Below are 24,824 nucleotides of genomic sequence, written 5' to 3'. Positions count from 1 at the left end.
AGGGTGAGGAGAGAAGAGAGGGTGAGGAGAGGAGAGAGGGTAAGGGGAGAAGAGGGTAAAGGGAAGAGAGAGAGTGAGAAGAGAGAAAAGAGAAGAGAGGGTGAGGAGAGGAGAGAGAGTGAGGAGAGGAGAGGGTGAGGAGAGAGAGGAGAGAGGGAGAGGAGAGGAGAGAGGGTGAGGAGAGGAGAGAGGGTGAGGAGAGAAGAGAGGGTGAGGAGAGGAGAGAGGGTAAGGGGAGAAGAGGGTAAAGGGAGGAGAGAGAGTGAGAAGAGAGAAAAGAGAAGAGAGGGTGAGGAGAGGAGAGAGAGTGAGGAGAGGAGAGGGTGAGGAGAGAGAGGAGAGAGGGAGAGGAGAGGAGAGAGGGTGAGGAGAGGAGAGAGGGAGAGGAGAGAAGAGAGGGTGAGGAGAGGAGAGAGGGTAAGGGGAGAAGAGGGTAAAGGGAGGAGAGAGAGTGAGAAGAGAGAAAAGAGAAGAGAGGGTGAGGAGAGGAGAGAGAGTGAGGAGAGGAGAGGGTGAGGAGAGAGAGGAGAGAGGGAGAGGAGAGAAGAGAGGGTGAGGAGAGGAGAGAGGGTAAGGGGAGAAGAGGGTAAAGGGAGGAGAGAGAGTGAGAAGAGAGAAAAGAGGAGAGAGGGTGAGGAGAGGAGAGAGAGGAGAGGAGAGGGTGAGGAGAGAGAGGAGAGAGGGTGAGGAGAGGAGAGAGGGTGAGGAGAACAAAAAATAAAACTAATAACTAAATGTCACACAAACCTTTGTGGAATGTCAGCGAAGGAACCAGATCAGGTAAGAGGCATGAGAAAACGGAGCCCCATCTTTTCTGGTTAGATGAGGTTAACCACGAGGCTTCAACTCAAAGCATTTCAAAGAAAATATAAGAACAAATAAGAACATATAACCTTTCCAGATTTCCGTTGTCCCACTTTTTTCTTGACATGGTCCTAGGGTTCTAAGACTCACAAATTCTTCTAAACATAAACCTCCCAGAGTCACCCATGGATGCGTTGAAAGGCAGCTACATAAATTGGTTTAATACATTTATGAATGTCAGTACAACAAAGGTGTATAAAATGATGGATATAATATGGAAAAATTTGTAAATAAGCTAATGTAAGTAGAAACTTAGTTGAAGTTTTCTTTTATAATAAAATAAAATAAAATAAAATAAATAAAATAAAATAAAATAAAATAAAATAAAATAAAATAAAATAAAATAATAAAATAAAATAAAATAATAAAATAAAATAAAATAAAATAATAAAATAAAATAATATAAAATAAAATAAGTCACAAAAGGGGAATCACATGAACCCCGGGACACCGTCATAAATATGAGTCGGTTGCCAAGCATCTGAATTTTGATCATGTGACCGTAGGGATGCTGCAACAGTCGTTAAGTGTGAAAAAAAGGCCATAAGTTGCTTTTTGCAATCCCGTTGTAACTTCGAACGGTCACTAAAAGAACGGTTGTAAGTCCAGGACTACCTGTAAACCTCAGGGGCAAGAAGCAGAGTTTGATGCTGAAGTCATAATATTTGTACGGATGTACAAATTCGAAACCCACAATTTCTTTTTGAAGCCTAATCCAACCCCCTTACGCACAAACAACTCTTCTGGGCTTCCAATTTACAGCATGATTCAGTGTTTTTAATTTGTTGGCCACACTTTACAAAATCCGTTTAGTTGAAACAAAGCTTTCTATTCCTCTCAGAAAAACTTATCGTTGCACTTTTTTATTAAAAGCAGAGTAACAGGAAACAATTACAATTACGGTGACCATAATAATCTTGTTCTTAGAGTAAAACATGAGTGGGCATGAAGAGATCTCAGCTACTTATAACAAAGCCACATCGGTCCTTACAAAACATACCGAGGACACAACCCAAGCTGTACTTTTTTTGCAAAGATGTTTTTAGAAATTAGTAAATATATTCCTGAAACTTAGTAGCTAATAAATACCAGACAGCTGTAGAAGTTGTCTTGATCCAAGGATCATATTTGCACCACCTCTACATCCGATGCATTCTACGGGGTCATGAAATTCATACAGTGTTAAGAAAATCAAGTTAGAAATGGCCTCGAGTACCAAATGCCTTCCGCTACTAAAAATTGAATGTTGTTTAAAAGGAGTCCTTAAGGAGTGTTAAGAGCAAAAAAGTGCTACCGCATCAATCAAGTTAAGACGACATCCAAAACTACAGGTAAGAAAAGAGAGAAGCAGATACAGATCGTGCAAAGAACCATCAACTCAACGAGGTGTAGCCTAGTGGCGGGTTGCCCCTGGTTCAGACCGGTTCGCAAGAACTGGTAGTAAAACCGGTGGGACGCCCCGCCCACCGTCCCGGATGTTGTCATTGGCGATTTGCACATGCGCAGAAGCAAGGTGCGAGCGAAGCGAGCGTGCGCGTGTGCGATCCCGTTCAAACCAGTAGTAAGGGTAAGTAGAACCTACCCCTGGTGTAGCAAAACTATAGCTGGGCAAAATGGTTTCAGACAGCAGCTTGGAGCTCATGAGATACTGTAAATACTGCTTTCACTGAACAAGCAAACCTGAAATACATTCCTTAAAGAACACGAGCCATCTCAGGGAGAAAATTCAACTAAACCTAAATTGCTGGTGTTCGTGTCGGATTCGAGTCAGGGGTGGGCTTCAAAAATTTTAGCAAGGGGTTCTCTGCCTGGTTGCTGGGTGGGCATGGCCATGGCGGGCGTGGCCTAGTCAGCCTCCTGCACCACGGTGGGAGGGCATTTTTGCCCTCCCCAGCCTCCGGAGGCTTTCCTCGAGCCTCCAGGAGGGTGAAAATGGCCTCCCCAGGCTCTGGAAGCCCTCCGGAAGCCCTCCGGAGGCCAGAAACGGGCCCGTTTCCTGAACTTCTGGTAGTTCCGGTAGTGCCCTCCTCGAGCCTCCGTGCACGCCTTGCACTAACCTGCATCCAAAACGGGCTGCATTGGGACTCGTGGGCAGGGCAGGGCCAACCAGGAGTGGGATTTGGGGGTTCTCTGAACTGCACAGAATCTTAGCTAGAGGTTCTCCCGAACCCCTGCGAACCCCCAGCAGCCCGTCCCTGATTCTAGTTCCTTGGAAAAACATTCTCTCTCCTGCTCCCCTATTTAAGTCGGGAAATGTTGCAGTTCAAAATATGACTTCTGCAGCTTAGTGAGAGTCAAAACTGCATCCTTCTAGACTTCGAGGAATCTTGCCAGTTTCCCCACTACTTTAATTCGAAAGCTGCAAAGAGCAGAACACCGTCCAAGGAAAACGGTAGCTGCTTCCTGATGTCTATAAGAACTTGCAAAAATTCCTTTTCTGGAGTTTCCTCCTTAGCAGATTTGCATGTTCAATATAATTCAACAAAAATCATGTTTACCTGAAAGGGATCAGCTGTAAACATACTGGAGGAAAGAGGGTTGATTTTCCTTAATTAGCAGAAATTTTCCAACGAGAGCCAACGGGTTCAACCAAGTTTGGCCGAGCTTGGCAAGGACAACCATGAACAAAGATTTATTCTGTTGTTCATGAAGTCTACTTGGACCCTCTTGTAGGTAGAAGCCCCCCCCTTCTGCTCCTAAACTCATGCACAGATTAGTTTTGAAGTTTTGGCCCAGGAAGACCCAACTCAACCACAGAATTTGCATCTCAAATTGTGGTAAAGCGTTTCATCCTTCGTTATGAATCATGAAAATGTCGCTTCAAGTCCAAAGAAGGCAAGATATTTCTTATTTGGTTTGAAGGCAAAAAACTGGCTTTGGCTACTTCTCGTAGGTGCTGTTTCTTCCACGGAGTGGCAAATCTTGGCTTCCTATAGAAGTTCTGGGCATCCCTGTTGGATCTTGCTCAAAGAGATGCAGTAGGAACCGGAGTCTCTCTGGTGATGGCAGGGGGGCAAGCAATGATCATCATCCATCTCTAGAAGGAAGGATGACCTAGAACTTCTCGTTCCTAGACAAGGAGCTCAATCTTAAGGGTCTGGTGCAGGGGTGAAATGCTACTGGTTCGCACCGGTTCGGGAGAACCGGTAGTGATAAAAACTACCGGTTCGGGCAAACCGGTAGTAAAAAAAAAGCTACCGGTTCGTTTGAACCAGTATTTCCGACAATCAGCTGTGCCATGCCGTTTATATTAGTTAGAAAGCAGGAAATCCTAAGGAATCTAAACCACGCGGCACAGCTGTTATCCTCCCTCGCTGTTCTACTTACCTTGTTAAGCCTTCTTTTTCCACACGCGTTTAGTTTGCACTGTGCATGCACACATGTGCAGCGTGCTTTTGGTGTGCACTGTGCATGCATGCACACAGCGAGCGTTTGCCGCGTACCGCACATGCGTGGGCAACAAACCGGTGGCCATCCGCGGAGGATTTCACCACTGGTCTGGTGATAAGAGCAGATAGCGGAAGCAATGCCTCCATTCAGATCTTTGATCTAATCATTTCAGTTTCGGCTAAAGGCCGCTCTTGCTTTTCTTCTTGAAGAGCCTGAAAGAGCCCAATGCTACCGAGAAGGCCAGTCAAAGCGAAACGTGCAATTATTTTCACTTAACTAGCTAAGAGGAATAACCAAGTGTCTTCTTTCTTTCTCTCTCTCTCTCTCTCTTCCGGATTGTTGGAGCTTTAGTTCAGAACAAGGGTTGGCGGTTTCCAGCTTCTAAGAGGCCTCTTGTTGTCCCTAAAGATAAAGTCCTTCAAAGGAAAGAAACAAAGGAAAGAAACAAAGCAAGGAAATTATGGGATTGTGCTTCCTCCCAACGTAAGAATGGACAGCAAAGAAATTCTGGAGAAAGTTGAAGCAATGACCAAGATGAAGAATGGACAACAGAGTTAAGCTGGAAAGAAACACAGTGCTATAGTTATATTGTTATCATATTTTTTTTTACAGTGCTGGGAAATTAGGACTTAATATTGCCTTCCCTCCCCAGATCTGTATGTTTTCTTCCTTCCTCCTGTTCTAAGGCTTTCTGAAGCCACTGTCCCATCATATGGCAAGCTTAACATCACCGGCAGGCAGGAAAGAGAAGAGACACGGAGAAGCAGAACCTTCAAACATTGGGTAGCCGTCTACTTTGGAGGTCTCAAAAGGCTGGCACGCCAACAAACATGTCTTGCCAATGAACTAGCTCAACTTTCCTTGAGACTCTACCAGTTTTCAACAATGGACGTCCAATAAAAAACCTTGATGGTTTTGTACACAGGAGGTCTCCTCAAAAGGACAGGGCTGCTTTCAATAGCAAAAGGCACAAGAGGTAGCACCTTGGAGGTCAGAACTGGTCTCTTACATGGCTGCCAAGTCCATCTGTCCTGAGTTGAGCCAATGGGCTGGCTTTGGAAACCAAGGAGAACCAATCAGGGAGCTTAGAATGGGGAGAATGAAGAAAAGGCAATAGACAATATTTGATGGACCTCAAGTAATGGTGAGAGGACCTCTCCTCTCTCTTGGGACAGGAGGCCAGGTCTGTGAGGTATACACTTTTTTCTCTCCATTCCTGAATCAGCAGCTCCCGACCATCAGAGGCCCAAGCCACCCTAGGCTTGAAGTCCAAGGAAACGGGCCGTGTTTAGCACATCATCTCTCGTGAGGTAGCAACCGCAGAGCTGGCGATATCCCGTGAAAGATTCTCGGCCATGCAGCACTCGCCAATTGTCCACGAAGAGGGCCTACAGAAGGAATGAAAAGAAGCAAAGTGAAGAAAGCTACGTAGATAGTCCTTGGCTTACCACCGTTCATTTAGTGACGATTTGAAGTTACAACGGCCCTGAAAAAGGTGACTTATGGCCATTTTTCACATGGATGACCGTCGTTGCAGCATTCCCCCAGGGTCATGTGATGTACATTCGGATGCTTGACAAGGTTTTTAATGTTTTTTAACCTTTTAAATGTTTTTAGAATGGTTTTTTTTTTTTTTAAATGTATTGTGAGCTGCCCTGAGTCTCTGGAGAGGGGCGGCATATAAATTTAATAAATAATAAATAAATAAATAAATAAATTCACATTTATGACGGTTGCATTGTCCCAAAGTCACGTGATCCCCTTTCGCGATCTTCTGACAAAGTCAATATGAGGAAACCAGATTCCCTTCACAACCGTGTGACTAATTGAAGAATGGCAGTGATTCACTTAACAACTGTGGCGAGAAAGGTCATAAAATGGGGCAAAACTCACTTAGCAAATGTCTCACTGACGTAAATTGTGGGCTCAATTGTGGTCGTAAGTAACTTGCAGTAATTGCAGGCAGCTGGTGCTATTTAACAGCACTTTAGTCTGCTGCGCCACCAAGGCTCTTGGCACTCCGAAAGTAAGCAGGGGAGCAACTTTGGTGTTTTGAGGGAGGGAAGGGTATCAGGAGTTTTAAGGGCTCAAAGGGGCCTTGAGTCAGGTTCTCCCATCAAGCCACCTTCTAACTTACTTTGCCTGGTTTCAGTTTGACCCAGAGCTCGTTCTCGGGCCTCCGCAACTCAGTGGTGAGTGTGCGGTGTGCAATATACCAACGGTGCACAGTGTCATGGGGCACTGTGTTAATGACAGCTCGGTCGTAATTATTGTACCTGAAGAAGAAACAGAAGATTAGTCAAATGCATATGGCTGGAAGGATCTCTACTAGTGCAAACTACCTGTTGCTGAACCCCCTTACGCAGAAGTAGCTTTAATCACCATTGGCCAACCACGATCCAGCTGGTTTGATACACTATAGTCAGTCCCCTGGGGCTCTGGGATGGCTTAAGCCACTGTGAAGCAGGTTCATAGGTAGCAAGCCATAAGCCATGATTAACCATCTACAAGAGGTTGTTCTGCTGACCCAGCTCCCCAAACACGACAAACCATCATGTTAACTCAAAGATTCCTTTATTGGGAACGTCAGCAGCCCTGGCAAAAAGTTTCTCTCGCAGGCTAACAAGTCTGTCCGTCCGGAAGATGAATAGTTGTCTGCCACATCTATTCATCTCCGCCCCTTGCTTTTTATCCCCAGAGCTAGGGTAGGGCTTCGCTAGCAGTGGTGGCTCTTCCGTCCCAAGGACCGGCCCATAGATTTCCACTGCTCTCCTTTCCTCTGCTATCTGCACAGCTGTGCATCAGGCACTGGACCCAGCTGTTCCTCCTCCTCCTCCTCCTCATCAGCTGCCTTCAGACCTGTGGGCTGTTGACTCTCCATCTGGGGGCTGACGGACGGCCCAGGTTCTGCCTCTGTCTCTCTCTCGCTCTCTCTGCCAGCTCCATTCCCTCTTGCCCCTCGGAGCTCCCAGGTTGCCTTGGTGCTGACCCTGACTCCCATATCTCCTCCTCCTCCTCTGATTTGGCTGCTGGAGTAGCCAGCTGCTGACAGGCCACAACAGAGATAGAAGTCAGGTTTCGAGGTCGTTTCAAATAAATTGCATTTCAAACAAAGTCTTTGAAGTAAAACTCCCATTTATTAAGCACGACATTCTGAATCCGACTCCAATTGCAGCCAACTCTGACTTCCAGACCCAAAACCCTCCCTTTCCGTTCCCCACTCCCCTGCACTCATTGGCCATCTTCCAAGTCACTCTATCCCTAATCTACCACCCCAGCTCAAGGAACTTCCCCCCTCCCATCCCATCTCCTAGGAGATATTATCTCCAGGGAAAATAAGTAGGTGAAAAGTCAAACGTCCCTTTCCAGATGCCTCTGCTCTTTCTTCTTATGTCAGCACTAGAGTAAATGCAGCTTGAAGTGCTGACAATAGATTCACATCATAGGCTGAGCCAGGAACAAGCAGATTCTTCTATGGCATAAAGCAGGGCCCCCCAACCCGTGGCCCGGTACTGGGTCATGGCCCATTCAGAACCAGGCCACACAAGTGGCAGGCGTGTCAAGTATGAAACTTTGGCAGCTACGTGCCTCTTGGTTTCAACTTGCCATTAGAGTACGGAGGGGGAGTTGTCGCTTTAGAATGGGTTAAATGGAGAAACAAAACCTCCACGATTCCGCTGAAGACGATGAGAGCCTGAATCCTTTTCAAGGACATGATAGCAAGGTGTGGAGTTGAAGTAGATGGTTCCCATAACAAAGTGAACTTGTTTACATGGACTATGTGAGAGGTTGGGGGTTTGGCTGGGGGAAATTATTGTTTAATTCTACGAACTGGTGTTTGGGAACCTCAGAGTTAGTTTTGCTTTGACACTGTTGTGGCCCACCAGTGGCCAGCAGAGCTGGCAGCAGAGTCGGACAATGAGGAGGTTGGGGAGGAACGTGGGCCAGTCCTGGAGTCTGGGGAAGGCTCGGACGAGGGCTCTGAGTCAGAGGCAGAGAGGGGGCCAGGGCCATCTGGTAGTTCTTTGCTGCCTCCGGAATCTCCGGAGTCTGATATCAGCGAGGCAGAAGAACAGCGGGAGCCTGTTCCCAGTGTGCGCATGCGCAGAGCTGCCAGAAGACAGGAACAATTAAGAAAACAGGGTCGACTTGGGAGTAAGGCTTGGAGATGATTGGCCCCTCCCATAAGACATAAAAGAGAAGCGAATGGGACGTCAACTTTTGCAGGAAGCAATTAGTTCATCTGGTCGGTAAAAGCTCTGGGAAAGCTCTGCTTGACTCTGTGCTAAGTTTGGCCTTGCCCTGCGTGTGGCAATTAGTTCTCTGGCAGCATTCCAAGGGAGATAAGGTGGGTGTTTATAAACATTCCCCTGAAAGACTGTTTGAGAAGCCTTTCAGACTGGGAATGACTATAATTCACAGCTGTATGAATAAAAACAGTTTGCTGGGACTAAGATTATGCTGTACACTTTCTAAGGAAGCGTAGGTCAGAACAGACATTACCATGCGGTGTATTCAATAAACAGTAAGTTTTTTGGAACAGAATGAGTCTGAATTCTCGAGCTGGATGTTGAAAGGTGAGCATATGCACGCAGCTCCATTTGCAGGAGTGGCGGGCACTCTTGCGTGCACATGAAGCTTCATGCATGCATGCACCTGCTGCTCACACAGAACCATTTCCTCTCTCTCCCTCCCTCCCCCCAAGGAGGTCCACAAAGCCAGAAAGGTTGGGGACCACTGTCTTAAAGGGCGATGTCCCTATGAAGGCAAGTCTCAGCAGCAGGCCATTCCCCTTCACCTGATCAGGTAGAGCTCCTTGTTCCAGGGGTAGATATTCAAGACAGGCCCAACCCCAATCATGTGGTTGCGGCAGCTTCCCATGTTCTCGATGTATTCGTGCTTCAGTGGCACCTTCGTGAGAAGGTCGAAGTCGTCCGGGGCTCGCTGTAGCACTTGTTCTGCGGCATAGAAACCGTCCACCAGAAGCGTCCGTCCCCCCGTCCCTTCATGCCGGAGGCAATGGAATAACTGGATGCTGAGAAGAAACACTCAATTAGTTGCAGAAATGGAAGCCTGGAAGGGACAGAAACCAGAAATGGACTAAATTGCTCCAAAGAGCCTTTTTAAAAAATTATTCTAGCAATCTTGAAACACTAGATTTATGATCTCTTTATGTTATTTATGTTATTCCACATTGGAATTAGAAGTTAGAGGGCTGAGCTTCCTTTGATGTATTGAGCCTGCCTGCCTATCATCCATCCATCCATCCATCCATCCATCCATCCATCCATCTATCTACCTATCTATCATCCATCCACCCATCCATCCATCCACCCATCCATCTATCATCCATCCATCTATTTATCTAATCCATCCATCCATCCATCCATGCATCCATCCATCCATCCATCCATGCATCCATCCATCCATCCATCCATCCATCCATCCATCCATCCATCCATCTATCTAATCTATCATCCATCCATATATTTATCTAATCCATCCATCCATCTAATCCATCCATCTATTATCTCTCTCTCTTTCTCTCTCATCCATCCATTCATTTATCTAATCTATCTATCTATCTATCTATCTATCTATCTATCTATCTATCTATCTATCTATCCTATATTGACTATAACATCTATCCTATTGTGATTCTATGGTGCCATATTACGGCAATTTTTGTTTTTACTTTAATATGTCTGAAATTTGTCTGATTTCTAATTTGTCTGAAATGGGATAGGGTTTCCTGCCTGAGCAGGTGGTTGGACTAGAAGACCTCCAAGGTCCCTTCCAACTATCCTATCCTATCCTATCCTATCCTATCCTATCCTATCCTATCCTATCCTAGCCTAGCCTAGCCTATCCTATCCTATCCTATCCTATCCTATCCTATCCTATCCTATCCTATCCTATCCTATCCTCGTCCATTGTATTGTCCACACACTTTAGGTAGATGTATTTGCCTAAAATACATGTACATTTAAACTTATATTTATGTTTGTACATCTAATGTGCTTTATTAGTGCTGTATATCAAGTGATTGCATGACCTCTGTAGATGCCATATGGGTAATCCTGGACTCACAACCACAACTGAATCCAACATTTCTGTTGCCAAGGCGCTGTTGGTGGAAATGTCCTTGGTGGTTCCTTGATGAAGCTGTTGTTTACTATTTGATTGTTTGTCTGACTTGGTCTAGTTACTCTTGGTGTTAATCACCTGGGTCATTGAGCATGATCCACTCATTGACTTTAGTTCAGCATTCAACACCATCATTCCAGTAAAAAAATATTTACAGACCCCTCGCATCCTGGACATAAACTGTTTCAACTCCTACCCTTAAAACGACGCTATAGAGCACTGCACACCAGAACAACTAGACACAAGAATAGCTTTTTCCAAAACGCCATCACTCTGCTAAACAAATAATCCCCTCAACACTGTCGAACTAGTTACTAAGTCTGCACTACTATTAATCTTCTTATTGTTCCCACCACCCATCTCCTTCCACTTATGACTACATGACTGTAACCTTGTTGCTGGTATCCTTAAAATTTATATTGACTGTTTCCCTATGACTATCATTAAGTGTTGTACCTTATGATTCTTGACGAATGTATCTTGTCTTTTATGTACACTGAGAGCATATGCACCAAAGACAAGTTCCTTGTGTGTCCAATCACACTTGGCCAATAAAGAATTCTATTCTATTCTATTGACAGAGATGGGTGGCCATAGAAATCGAATAAATAAAGAAATAATTAATCCCTGCTTATCTGGATGTTGATTAATACTAGATCAACAATACAAGACCAACAATCAGGCAGTAGACAAGACCCCCATCAAGGAACTACCAATGTCAGATCAAGCCACTTGTATGTGAACTGAAAGCAAACCTCACTCCGTTCTAGCACTGATGAGGTTACCTAGCTGGATAATTAAATATCTGCAAGGAAACCACCTAAGCTCAGAGGGCATCGAGGGCTCCACAAGATAAACAGTACCCATATGATTCAGTTTGAGGTGTGCAAAACATTCTGAGGCTCCAGCGCCAACCCATAAGCGGTTTTCCTCAAGGTGGGAGAAGCTGTGTCAGAATGGCCCATACCACCAGCTACAGTCATCTCATTCGTGGTGTTTCTGCCTCTTTGGCAAATTGGCTCATACCCACAAGGTTCCTGAAAGTAAGTGGTATCTGTATGACGATCCAAAGCCAGTTTGGTGTAAGCCGTGTCTCCGCGGGAGAAGTCAGAGGTGAAATACCACATCCTGCCGTAGATAGTTTCTCTAGAGGACAAGAGAAAAGAAAATGAGACAAGGAGGCAGAGAAACAGAGAGAAAACCAACACTGAGTTTAACAGATTACAGATTAACAGAGTTGGAAGGGACCTTGTAGGTCCGTGATGGCGAACCTATGGCACGCGTGCTACAGGTGGCACACGCAGCCATATCTGTGGGCACGTGAGCGTTGCCCTAGCTCAGCTCCAGCACGCATGTGCGCGCCAGCCAGCTAATTTCCGGTCCCACCGGAAGTCAGGAACCAGGCCATTTCCAGCCTCCGGAGGGCCTCCAGAGGGGTGGGGAAGGCTGTTTTCGCCCTCCCCAGGCTCCAAGAAAGCCTCTGGAGCCTGGGGAAGGCAAAAAATGGGCCTACCGGGCCCACCGGGCCATCACATGCCCAAAGCAGGGTGGGGTCATGCATACATGCGCGGGGGGGAGGCGGGGCACACTGAATTACGGGTGTGGGCATGCACAACTGCGACCCCCCCTTTTGGCAAAAAGGTTAGCCATCACTGTTCTAGGTCATCTAGTCCAACCACCCAACCAAGCAGGAGACCCGACATCATTTCTGACAGATGGCAGTCCAGTCTCTTCTTGAATGCTTCCAGTGATGAAGCTCCCACAACTTCCAAAGGCAACTTCTGTTCCATGGGTTGATTGTTCTCACTGTCAGAAAATGTCTCCTTATTTCCAGGTTGAATCTCTCCTTGATCAGTTTCCATCCATTATTCCTTGTCTGGCCTTCAGGTGCTTTGGAAAATAGGTTGACCCTCCTCCTCTCTGGGACAGCCCCTCAAATATTGGAATCCTGCTATCATGTCTCCCCTGGTCCTTCTCTTCACTAGACTAGCCATGCCCAGTTCCTGCAACCGTTTGTCATATGTTTTAGCCTCCAGTCCCCTAATCATCCTGGTTGCTCTTCTCTGCACTTTTTCTAGAATCTCAACATCTTTTTTATAGTGTGGGGGCCAAAAGTGGATGCAGGATTCTAGGTGTGGTCTTACTAAGGCTTTATAGAGTGGTGTTAGTACCTCTCTTGAGCTTGATTGTATCCATCTATTAATGCAATTTAGGATTGCACTGGCTTTTTTGGCTGCCGCTGCACACTATTAGCTCATATTTAACTGGTTGCCCACTAAGACTCCAAGATCCTTCTCACAGTTCCTGCTATTAAGCCTGGTTTCACCCAGACTATATACTATATGTACTTTTGGTTTTTCTTGCCTAAATGTAAGACTTTACTTTTCTCTACACTGAATTTCATTTTGTTGGATAGGGCCCATTGTTCAAGTCCGTCAAGATCCATCTGGACATCAACTATTCCTACAAAGTGTGGATCTTCTGGATAAAGTCGAAAGCATAATTGTCCGTGACACTATTACAGTTTACAATTCCCAGTAACATCTGGAAAGGTGGAACTTTTGCTTGTTGGTCCAGGAATGATTCCAGCTGTTTCAATCCTTCAGGGTGGGGTAATTCACTACAGGTGGTCCTTGACTTACACTTAGTGACCGTTCAAAGTTACAACTGGAAAAAGTGACTTATGACAATTTTTCACACTTAGGACCGTTGCAGCATCCCCATAGTCACGTGTTCAAAATTCAGATGCTTGGCAACTGACTCATATTTATGACGGTTGCAGTGTCCTGGGATCATGTGATCACCTTTGCGACTTTCTTATAAACAAAGTCAATGGGGAACTCAGATTCACTTTAACAACTGCAGTGATTTACTTAACAGTTGCAGCAAGAAAGATTGTAAAACGAAGCAAATTCACTTAACAAACATCTCACTTAGCAACAGAAGTGCTAGACTCAATTATGGTCTTAAGTCAAGGATTGCCTGTACTGACTGAATTAAAGATAAGTTCGATGAATATCTTTAATTGTGTTTATCAACGATCAGGGGTTCTTGTCACTGTTCTGAATGGCAAGTTACACACCCACAATGCAACACCAGACCTTAAAACTGCTTCTTGACCAATGGAATTGGGACAATAGATTGAGATAGCTTGTTGTTATTATCCTTATTATGCAGAGATTTACCGTATTTTTTGGACTATAAGACACACCGGAGTATAAGACGCACCTTAATTTTTGGGGAGGAAAATAAGAAAAAAGCTGATTGGCAGGTGGATCAGCCTCCTGGAATACCCCCAACCAGCTGTTCCCAGAGGTGAATTTTAGCAACAGGTTCGTTGGTTGTGAGCTCTGCGCCTTGCTTTTTTTTCAGCCTCTGAAACCTTTCTTTCAGAGGCTTTTTTTCTGAAGCTCTGTTTCGGAGGCTTTTTTTTCTGACGCTTCATTTCAGAGGCTTTTTTTCTGAAGCTCTGTTTTGGAGGCTTTTTTTCTGAAGCTCTGTTTCAGATGATTTTTTTCTGAAGCTCCGTTTCAGAGGCTTTTTTCTGAAGCTCCTTTCGTTTCAGAGACTTTTTTCTGAAGCTCCTTTCGTTTCAGAGACTTTTTTTTTCTGAAGCTTCGTTTCAGAGACTTTTTTTTCTGAAGCTTCGTTTCTGATGCTTTTTTCAGCCTCTGAAATCTCTGTTTGAGAGGCTGGGCAGGGCTACATTCAGAGTATAAGACGCACCCTCTTTTTGGGGGGGAAAAAGGTGTGTCTTATACTCTGAAAAATATGGTAATTCATTGCTCTTTAAATGCTTTTTTTTTTAAAAAAAAAACTAATCCTCTACATGTAAATTGTTTGCAAATTAGAGTCATCGTTCATTCAAATGCAAGGGGCAATTCTTTTTTTTTTTAAATCAGGTGTAAGCTCTACATCTCATAGAACTACTGAAATCTGCTGGAATCTGCTGGAGTCGATTTAAGATCTTTGACAAGAAAACGGTCACAAACTTGGAGAAGCGAAACATTTGCATTCAATGCCAGCGCAATGCATTTTGGAAATTCCCAGTTGTTGTTTTTTTTTAAAAAAGCCTCTTTCCAAATAATTTAGGCTAAGGGTTAGCAATCTGGGCAGAGAAGGAGAAGAAAGGAAGGAAGGAAGGAAGGAAGGAAGGAAGGAAGGAAGGAAGGAAGGAAGGAAGGAAGAAAGGAAGAAAGGAAGGAGCAAGGAACCATTGCAAAATTCCTTTTTCTTCAGACGCCTGGTCAGTTCAAGGTCAGCCTGGCAATTTAATTTTAATTAGATGTGTGAGATGTGTTGCTTTGCCCTTTCCTCCCGAGCAGAGAAAACTGTTTTGATCTTCAGATCTCCCAGGACTGAGGCTGCCCTTTCGGTCTGCTCTGTCAAAACAGGAAATCAGGGCTTGCCCCAACCACTAAAACATTCCCACCCTGCTACAAAATCTTGCTTCTTTTCTCTTTAGCTCAAGATCTTTCACTGCCTTTCAGAAAAACAAGATTTTGCTAGAATCGGGCATTGCTAGCCTGCAAATGGTAGACTTTAATATCTTAGTAAAAAACCAAACAAACCTGCCAGGATATTTAAGCAGAGAAAGAAATAACATGGCTATAATTCAAGAAGAGACTCTAGAAGCAATTGATGGTACTATTGTACAAGGGACGTGGTGGCTCAGCGGCTACGACGCTGAGCTTGTCGATCAGAAAGGTCGGGGGTTCGGTGGTTCGAATCCCTAGCGCCGCGTAACGGGGTGAGCTCCCATTACTTGTCCCAGCTTCTGACAACCTAGCAGTTCGAAAGCAGGTAAAAAAGGCAAGTAGAAAAATAGGGACCACCTTTGGTGGGAAGGTAACAGTGTTCCGTGCACCTTTGGCGTTGAGTCATACTGGCCACATGACCATGGAGACATCTTCGGACAGCGCTGGCTCTTCAGCTTTGAAACGGAGATGAGCACTGCCCCCTAGAGTCGGGAACGACTAGCACATATGTGCGAGGGGAACCTTTATCTTTACCTTTATAATTCAAGAAGAGACTCTGGAGGCAATTGATGGTATAGATATATTACAGGAGGCGATCTGCATAGGTGAAAATTCAGAAAGGGAAAAACATCTGCTTTCTAAAGACAACCTTTCCAAGATAGGACAACCAGGAAAAAAGGGTGCAGTAAAATTATCTTGGGGAGGAATGCTCATATTTCTGCTCAGCAAGTTCAAGCAAAGAATTAAAAAGTTCAGAGAAAAGCAACTAAGATGATCAAAGGCCTGGAGATTAAAGCATATGAAGAACGGCTGCAGGTTTTGGGTCTGGCTAGTCTAAAGAAAAGAAGAATTAGGGGGTAACATGATAGCAGTATTCCAATATTTGAGGGGCTCCCACAAAAAAGTGGGGGTCAAATTATTTTCCAAAGCATCAGAGGGCAGGACGAGAAATGATGGTTGGAAACTAATCAAAGAGAGAAGCAACCTGGAATTAAGGAGAAACTTCCTAACAGTGAGGACAATTAACCAGTGGAACAGCTGGCCTTCAGAAATCGTGGGCGCTCCATCATCGGATGTTTTTAAGAAAAGATTGGACAGTCACTTGTGTGAAATGGTATAGGATCTCCTGCTTGAACAGGGGGCTGGACCAGAAGACCTCCAAGATCCCTTCCAGCTCTGTTCTGATTGAATTATGTTAGTAAATCAAGGACTACCCTTATTAGGGGACTAACTCACAACCCAATGTGCTTGACCTGCATGTGAACCCAAGTATTACATGTATCAACATTTAATACTTTAATCCCATTTTAATCCAAGGGGAAATGTCTCAAAAAGAAAAGAAAAGGGACAAAACGAAGGGAAAGGTGTTAGGAAATGATAATTACCTAACTTGTTGGGTTGGCAATATATAAAACCTCAATATAGCTTTAAGACTGTATTGCTGTATTGCATCATACTGCGTTCTGATTGGTTAGCTCTGTAGCCAATGTCCTTAAGAGGGAGTTTGAAACACGGTTTGTTTCTCTCTGCTGATCTTTGCTGAACATTACTATTCGTTACTACTTTTTGCTGTGTTCGCTACTGTTTGCAACTGTTTATTGTGTATGACTACAACGACTGGTAAGAAGACTTTGTTATTGGAATATCTCTGGACTATTGTTTTACTATCTACTGCTTTATCTGTGTATGACCTGGACTGAGTATTGGACTGTGCCTTATTACTATTTCCTAAAAGTAAACACAACTCAGTGTATCTGTGTGTTGCTCTCAATTGCTCTCAGTCGCTTTCATGTGCACACCCTTGCTACTCAAGGGTTGCTCTGTGAATTCCTCAACAAAAGGCTTTCCCCGAGGTTCCATAATTACCTGATCAAACTAATCCTCTCTGCTATGACCTCCGTGTCTTCTTTGGTTGGGGGAACGTTTTCCACGAATGCAATGCCGTACAGCAGGAAGTTCTGCAGGAATTCTCTCAGTCCCTCATTGGTTTCCAAGAAACTATGGTAGTTGACCGAAGGCACTTGAGCTTCCTGGTAAATTTCGGCATTCCACAGGATCCGGGGTTGCATGACCTGATGCTTCTGTCCCTCGTAGCTGTTCATCAGCAGCCATTCCAAACCATACTTGGTCACGTGGCCATCTGGCCCTGGTGGCGATAGGGAGACAGACAGGTTTGAAAGCGAAAATTTTGCAGTCTACATTTACCGTATTTTTCGGAGTACAAGACGCACCTTAGTTTTTTGGGAGGAAAATAAAAAAGCTGATTGGCGGGTGGATCGGCCTCCCGGAATACCCCCAATCAGCTGTTCCCAGAGGTGAATCTTAGCAACAGGTTCGTTGGTTGTGAGCTCTGTGCCTTGCTTTTTTTTTTTGCTTTTTTTGCATTCTGCCTCTGAAACTCTGTTTCAGAAAAAGCTTTTTTTCCTGCCTCTGAAAGCCTCTGAAACAGAGCTTCAGAAAAAAAGCCTCTGAAGCTCTGTTTGGGAGCTTCTTTTCGGAAGCTTCATTTCTGATGCTTTTTTCAGCCTCTGAAACCTCTGTTTGAGAAGCTGGGCCGGGCTACATTCGGAGTATAAGACGCACCCAGATTTTCACCCTTCTTCTTTGGGGGAAAAAGGTGCATCTTATACTCCGAAAAATACGGTAATAAAGATATTGGTCTATAATTTTTTATTTGTCAGATCAATCAATCAATCGGTTTATGACAGTCTTTATTACAGTGCAAAAATGGAGCTCGGGGGGGGGGGGAGGCGCATGCAAGCTCTGTTTTGGATGGCAGAGGGGGGCAGGAGGCCATTGTGGCCAAAAACGGAGGACGGGAGGGCTGCATGCGGCTCCCCCCACCCCCGGCTCCGTTTTCACTGGCAGAGAGCTGCAGGAGGCCCTCCCGGCTGAAAATGGAGCCCAGGAGGGCCGCACGTGCCCCCCCTCCCCCGAGCCCTGTTTTCAGTGGCAGGGTTCTAGCAAAACAAACTACTAGCAAACTATTGGCCACCCTGGCCAGGCCCACCCAAGCCCCCGAGGTCGAAGACAACCCTGATGCAGCCCTCAATGAAATTGAGTTTGACACCCCTGCACTAAGCTCTCAAGTGGCTTGGTTTTGCTTCTTGTAAACTAGGTTAGCACACTTTAAAGGTAAAGGTTCCCCTGGCACATATGTGCTAGTCATTCCTGACTCTAGGGGGCGGTGCTCATCTCCGTTTCAAAGCCGGAAAGCCAGCGCTGTCCGAAGACGTCTCCGTGGTCATGTGGCCGGCATGACTCAACGCCAAAGGCGCATGGAAAGCTATTACCGTCCCACCAAAGGTGGTCCCTATTTTTCTACTTGCATTTTTTTACGTGCTTTCGAATTGCTAGGAGTTGGGACAAGTAACGGGAGCTCACCCCGTTACTTGGCACTAGGGATTGAACCGCTGAACTGCCAACCTTTCGATCGAGAAGCTCAGCATCTTTAGCCACTGAGCCACTGCGTCCCTAGCGCACTTTGGGATTGTTAAAAAAACCCCACTACAGTTAAGACAAGCTATGGATTAGCACACAGCGTAAACCCAGCCAAAAATTCTGTGGGTCATTTCTTCCAAGGGTAAGTATTTGTTAGTGATAGACAGGTAGTCCTCGAGTTATGACCACCACCGAGCCCAACATTGCTAAATGAAACATTTGTTAATGGAGCTTCGCTCCCTTTGTTGACTTTCCGTGCCACTGTTGTTAAGCGAATCACTGCATTTGTTATGTTGGTAACACGGTTGTTAAGTGAATCTGGATTCCCCATCGACGTTGCTTGTCAGAAGGTCGCAAAAGCAGATTACATGACTCCAGGACTTGAACAGAGTATCTGGCAAATATATTAAATTGGTAGACAACCTCTGGCTCTTCTGTTAACCATGACCTACAATACCCAGCATCTTTTAACATTGGACAGGATTCCTATCCTAAGGATGCTGGGAATTGTAGTTCAACCACATTTGAAATGTCACAAATATTTATGTTTGCTATACAAGAAAAAAAAAAATTCAGAAAAGTACTGTTGAACTAAGAATAGGTAATTCCTGCAGTAAGCTTTGTCGTGAATGGCCTTCAAAAATGGGCAGGATGAAGTCTCAGCTCTTTACCTGGGAGATGGGGGTTTAGTGGGTGCAATATGTCCCTGGCCTGAACTTCTCCAAAATCCTCCAAAACAACTAAAATGCTTAGCCCTATCCAATCAGGAGCTCTGAGATTGCAGAAGATCTGTTTTGTGGGTTCTGTGTGACCCTAAACAAACTACTGAGTTCAGGGTCAGTTGAATGACCAAAGAAGGAAGGAAAGAATCCATGGGAACAGAAGAATTCCTTCTCTAAATTATTCACCAACTAGAATATTATTTTCCCTCCACTTTCATCTTGAACAAAATCTCCAAGCACATTTGAATGTTCCAACAGCTTTACTTTTACTATAAACACACAGTCAGACACAGAGAGAGAGAGGAGAGAGAGAGAGAGGAGAGAGAGGAGAGAGAGAGAAAAGAGAGAGGAGAGAGAGAGAGGGAGGGAGAGGGAGAGAGAGAAGAGAGAAGGGGAGAGGAGGAGAGAGAGAAGAAAGAAGAGGGAGAGGAGGAGAGAGAGAAGAGAGGAGAGGGAGATGAGAAAGAGAGAGAAGAGACAGGGAGAGAGAGAGGAGAGGAGAAAGAGAGAAAAGAGAGAGGGGAGAGGGAAGAGGGTGAGAGAGAGAGAGGAAAGGAGAGAGAGAGGAGAGAGGAGAGAGAGAAAAGAGGGAGGAGAGGGAGAGGCAGGGAGGAAGAGGGAAAGAGGGGAGAGAGAGAGGGAGAAAGAGGAGGAGACAGAGAAGAGAGGAGAGGGAGAGAGAGAAGAGAGGGAGACGAGAAAGAGAGGAGAGAGAGAGAGGAGAAACAGAGTAAAGAGAGAGGAGAGAGAGAGAGGAGAGGGAGACAGACATTTCCATCCCCATTTCAGAAAGAAGCAATCTCCAGAACCATCTCCCACTCTGCCTTTGGAGAACACAAAACTCCAGAAACTCACAGGTGAGAAAGAGAGTGGTCTCATCGACTCGTACCGCCTGGGGCTTGATCGTGAGATCCACACTGGCCGTATCCAGACTGCGTTGGTTGGTCTTGGTGTTGTAGCAAGATGGCGAGCGGCAGTGGTCACGCAGCCAAAAGTAATTGAAGCGCATCAGAGTGTCCCTGTATTTCAGCTCTAGGAAAACAAGATAAAACAAGACCTTCCCTCGGTCAAAACGAGTGACCTTCTCTTTTTTAGACTAGACCAGGGGTATGCAACCTTAAATACCCAAAGAGCCATTTAGACCCGTTTCCCACAGAAAAGAAAACACCGGGAGCCACAAAACCTGGGTGGGCGTGGCCAACTCAATGTCACTCACTTCTACCAGTCACATGACCCCCCCTAGCCACGCCTACCCAGCCAGTCATTAGGGCAGAGAACCAGTTGTTAAAAAACACCGGGAACCACAAAATCCTTTCGACATCTCTCTCTCCCCCCTCCCTCTCCCTCTCTCTCTGTATCTCTGTCTCTGCCTTGGCCACTGTCGCCCTTACCTTCTCAGGCCAGGCGAGGAGTGACTGGGAGGGGAGGGCAAGGGGTGGGGCCAGCCAGTGGTGGGATCACCTGACAGGGAGCCACAGCAGATGGCCCAAAGTGCTGCATGTGCCTCCGGAGCCGCAGGTTGCTGACCCCTGGATTAGACATACCTAATTGATTCTCTCAATTGTTCATCATACAGTTTTGCCTCCAGCCCACTAATTATCATTGTTGCTCTTTTCTGCACCCTCTCTAGAGTCCCAACCAGGGATGATATTGGCTTACTTTCGCTACCAGTTTGCAAATGTGCCTTCCATACATGCGCAGAGCGTCCAAAACGGGACGTGATGATGTCCGGGTGGGTGGGTGGAGCCTCCCGCAGCCACCACTACTGGTTCGCGCGAACCGGTTAGAACCAACTAAATACCATCACTGGTCCCAACATTTTTTTTTGTAGGATGGTGACCAAAACCGGATGCAGTATTCCAAGTGTGGTCTTGTTCGGGAACGGAGGTCCAAATATCAGCAAATATACTTCCAGAAATGTATGGACCATACCTGAACACAGAGGTTGGCTTTTTTTTTTTTTTTTTAATTTCCATGGGAAAACGTTCAAGAAACAAACTGTCCTGTTTTGTAAATAATTACCAACGTGCAATCACACTTGGTAATCTTTCACTCCACAGAACCGACAGAAATAATAAAAGGCAATTACAGTCAGGGTGGATAAAAATCAATGATTTTTTTAAAAAAATAAAAAAAATCAGACTTTTTCGATTTAAATCGGATTTTTTTGATTTTTATCGAATTTATTTTAATTTGGGGTAAAAATCGATCGTAAGATAGTTTTCTATTTAAGATACATAAATAATTTAGTTTATTCAGCATGAAATGGAGCTTAGTTATGTAGCATGAGGCTGTATATTCTGCAACACTGGGACTATCGGTGAGTCAACAGTGGGTCAAAGGAGTAGCAGAGTTGACAGTTGCTCTTTAAAAATTATGATTTAAATCGAGTTGATTTAAATCAAGCCTTTTTACTAGTGATTTAAATCATGATTTAAATCATGATTTAAATCAACTCGATTTAAATCAAATCCACCCTGATTACAGTAGTGGCCAAAATTGTGGAAACCTTTTGGGAAAAGTGTATTTTCTAAAATTACCTAATAACACTACTTTGTTTTGGAGTAGTACCATAAAACGATATATCAATGGAAAGATAATTTAATCAAGAACGTAATGCAATAACTTTTATGAAGGATTTGCTATTAGAATAGCAGTTACGGTATAAAGAAGAAAAGTGAAACACATAGAAAAAAAATGAGATATACAAAAATTAACACCATGTCAGTTAATACTTTGTTGGGTAACCTTTTGGCATGAATTATGGCCTTACAACGTCTTCCCATGGAGTGAACCAAGTCTTTTAGTTCTGCAGCTGTTCTAATGTGAAACCAAGATTGAATGATGGCTTCTATTAACTGGGTTTTATTGCTGGATCGCTTCTGACTAACAAGTTTCTTTAGTCGGCTCCATAGATTTTCAATTGGGTTAAGGTCTGGGCTATTCCCAGGCCATTCCAGCAGTGGAATAGGATTATCTTGAAACTCCAAAAAAAAAAGTGGTGTTATTAGCCATCAAACCTCAAAAATACACTTTTCCCAAGAGGTTTCCACAATTTTGGCCACTACCGTATAAGCACTGTTAGACAGCCAATTTGAAATAGCTATCAAAGGTCTTGGATTAGAAGCCAAAAGACCAAGACTGATGGCCCTGCCTTAGGGACAAAGTCCAGTTGCGTGACTCTGGTCCGGTCCCTCCCTCTCAGCCCTGCAAAGGAGAAGGCAAGGGCGAACCAACTTCTGAATTCCTTGCCAAGAAAACTGCAGGGATGTTATCCAAGCAGTGCCAGGAGTCCAGGCAAATTTGAAGGCATTAAAAAAAACAACAACACCCTATTAAAACCAGAATTAAAACACTATGAAAACATGCTAGAATTGGTCAAATAATTACTTAAGTCAATGAAAACCTGCTTGGGTAGCAATTGCGTGATTAAATAAAAAATGTTTTTGCCTGCTCTGAAAGGCTAACAGGCAGGAGAGCTGGTCTAATCCTGTCCTTAATGGGAAGATCCTTCAGAAACCCTGAAAAAAACAGTGGAGCTGCTCTGTGTGTATAACTTGTGACTCAGCCTAATGTCTTGTGTTAATTTCTTGCATAAGCTTCCCCATTCTACTGAACAAGTTGCTTAAGCATGTAGCTCAGGGGTCAGCAACCTGCAGCTCTGGAGCCGCGTGTGGCTCTTTCATCCCTCTGCTGCGGCTCCCTGTCACTCAAAATATGCATCACAACCACCAATGTGTGACACCTCCTAGCACACAATTTATTGAGCTTTTCAACCCCCAATAGGCCAACCATGGATAAATCCAAGAAAAGTTTCAGAAGAAAACAGAATGTTTAATTCAACTACATATGCTAATTTTGTGGCCGCTCAAGGAATAGTCAGGCACGGGAAGGGTTTTGTGGCTCCCGGTGTTTTTTTTTTCTGTGGGAAACGGATCCAAATGGCTCTTTGAGTGTTTAAGGTTGCAGAGCCCTGATTTAGTTGTAACCTAAGTGTGGGTATTTATGAAGCCAAGATAGTATCATTTGCATGAAAGGAATGTAATGAGAAAACTTGGAGAGAAGGTTTGCAGAGCCTTCCTTCCTTCCTTCCTTCCTTCCTTCCTTCCTTCCTCCCTCCCTCCCTCCCTCCCTCCTTCCCAGTAGCACTTAGACTTATATACCACTTCATAGTGCTTTATAGCCAGGGGTGGGTTTTAAAAATTTTAGCAAGGGGTTCTCTGCCCGGTTGCTGGGTGGGCGTGGCCATGGTGGGTGTGGCCTAGTCAGCCTCCTGCACCACAGCAGAAGGGGGGCTTTTTGCCCTCCCCAGGATCCGGAGGCTTTCCTTGAGTCTCCGGGAGGGCAAAAACGGCCTCCCCAGGCTCCAGAGGCTAGAAACAGGCCCCTTTCTGGCCTTCCCGAACTTCCGGTAGACCTGTTTTTCACCCTCCCCGAACCTATGCATGTGCCCTGCACTTACCTGCATTCAAAACAGGCCGCGTGGGGACTCCTGGGAGGGGAGGGGTGGGGTGGGAGAAAAGGAGCCTATCAGGAGTGGGATTTGGGGGTTCTCTGAACTGCACCGACCTTGGAAGGATGGAAGGCTGAGTCAACCGTGAGCCTGGTGAGATTTGATCTGCCAAACTGTTGGCAGCCAGCAGTCAGCAGAAGTCGCCTGCAGTACTGCACTTTGACCACTGTGCCATCACAGCTTCCTTCCTTCTCCCCTCCCCTCCCCTGATAATGCTGCAATGCAGTAGAGGATGGACCATGAGCATGGAATAATGTTCAACAGTAGGACAAAGAAGAACGTAGGCCTCTAGAAACAAGCATCACCAAGCGGCTGGCATCTAGAGCAGGAACTCCTCCCCTTCCCCAATGATGCCTAGAGGTGCTCCTACCTACCCCATCTCTTTTGAACCCCCTTCCCTTCAATGTCCAGTTCTTACCTAGGTGGCCATCTTTTAATTGCCAGGCACAGTCGGATGGGGTGGGGACCGTGTGATGCCAATGGGTCGAAGCTGGAAGGATCCTGAAACCTTTCTTCAGCTGGTGGTGGAAGCTGCAGAGCACCTGCCTCAGCTGACAGCCCCACATCCTGGAGAAGGAGGCCCCAAAGAGAAAACAGTCACTGACGTCTAGAATCAACTGAAAATGCAAAGCAACTGTTCAGTGTTCCAAATAACGCATCCAAAGAAATCAGAACTCCGAGGTAGGCAGGTCCCTCAATGAACATATTTATTGGCTACTACATCATATCAGCACAGCTAGTGAAAACCGACTCTGAAGTTTCCCGCGCGAATAGCATAATTAAAAGAGTAACTGTTTCCCTCCCCAATTGTCCCAAGTCACATTGTCCAATTAAAACAGTCGGCGGGCTCCTCGGTCACTCCTCTCCTCCTTCAACTGCCGCCTGTTGGGACAACCTTGGTTCCCATGGGAAAGCTCATTGTTGTGTCTGAAGACAGTCTATATATCCCCCCCCCCATCCACCTCCCCCTTAGAGTGTGTGGCAACTATGAAGCAACTATGAAGCAGCAAAAGATGGCTTCATCCGGGCTCGATTCAGAGTTGACAGCAACTCTGCAATCTGAGTTTAGCCCTGGAGGGTCAATGGAAGAGCAGAATGCGGGTCTTTATAACCAATGTTTCAGGGTTCCAACAGATGCCCTAATTAAAACATGAGTCGCGAGCTAAGCTTCAAAAGAAATTCAGTTATTTATTAGGAGCTTCATGTCGGCATGTTCCCAAGTGAAGCCAACTCTGACCTACGTAGTTAAACGCTCCAATTATGACTCTG

General features: G+C 45.2%; 1 protein-coding gene across 3 annotated transcripts in view; it reads right to left on the bottom strand.

The window, feature by feature from the left end:
• Positions 1–1,711: 1,711 nt before the first annotated feature.
• Positions 1,712–24,824, bottom strand: part of TMLHE (trimethyllysine hydroxylase, epsilon) — a 44,034-nt gene continuing 20,921 nt past the window's right edge. For all 3 annotated transcript variants that reach the window (XM_060692104.2, XM_034424045.3, XM_034424046.3), the window contains exons 2-8: positions 23,974–24,122; positions 19,898–20,074; positions 16,746–17,025; positions 11,428–11,547; positions 9,053–9,289; positions 6,392–6,530; positions 1,712–5,642 (exon numbers count right to left, since the gene is read on the bottom strand). In XM_060692104.2, coding sequence (XP_060548087.2) covers positions 5,511–5,642; positions 6,392–6,530; positions 9,053–9,289; positions 11,428–11,547; positions 16,746–17,025; positions 19,898–20,074; positions 23,974–24,121 — 1,233 coding nt within the window. In that variant the 5' untranslated portion in view covers position 24,122 and the 3' untranslated portion in view covers positions 1,712–5,510. The remainder of the gene's footprint in view (positions 5,643–6,391; positions 6,531–9,052; positions 9,290–11,427; positions 11,548–16,745; positions 17,026–19,897; positions 20,075–23,973; positions 24,123–24,824) is intronic.

This window comes from Pantherophis guttatus, chromosome 12 (assembly GCF_059756535.1).
Source record: "Pantherophis guttatus breed Tessera chromosome 12, ASM5975653v1, whole genome shotgun sequence".
Taxonomy (NCBI): Eukaryota; Metazoa; Chordata; class Lepidosauria; order Squamata; family Colubridae; genus Pantherophis; species Pantherophis guttatus.
The sequence above is the reverse complement of the archived record's forward strand: the minus strand, read 5'-3'. Positions and strand labels throughout refer to the sequence as shown.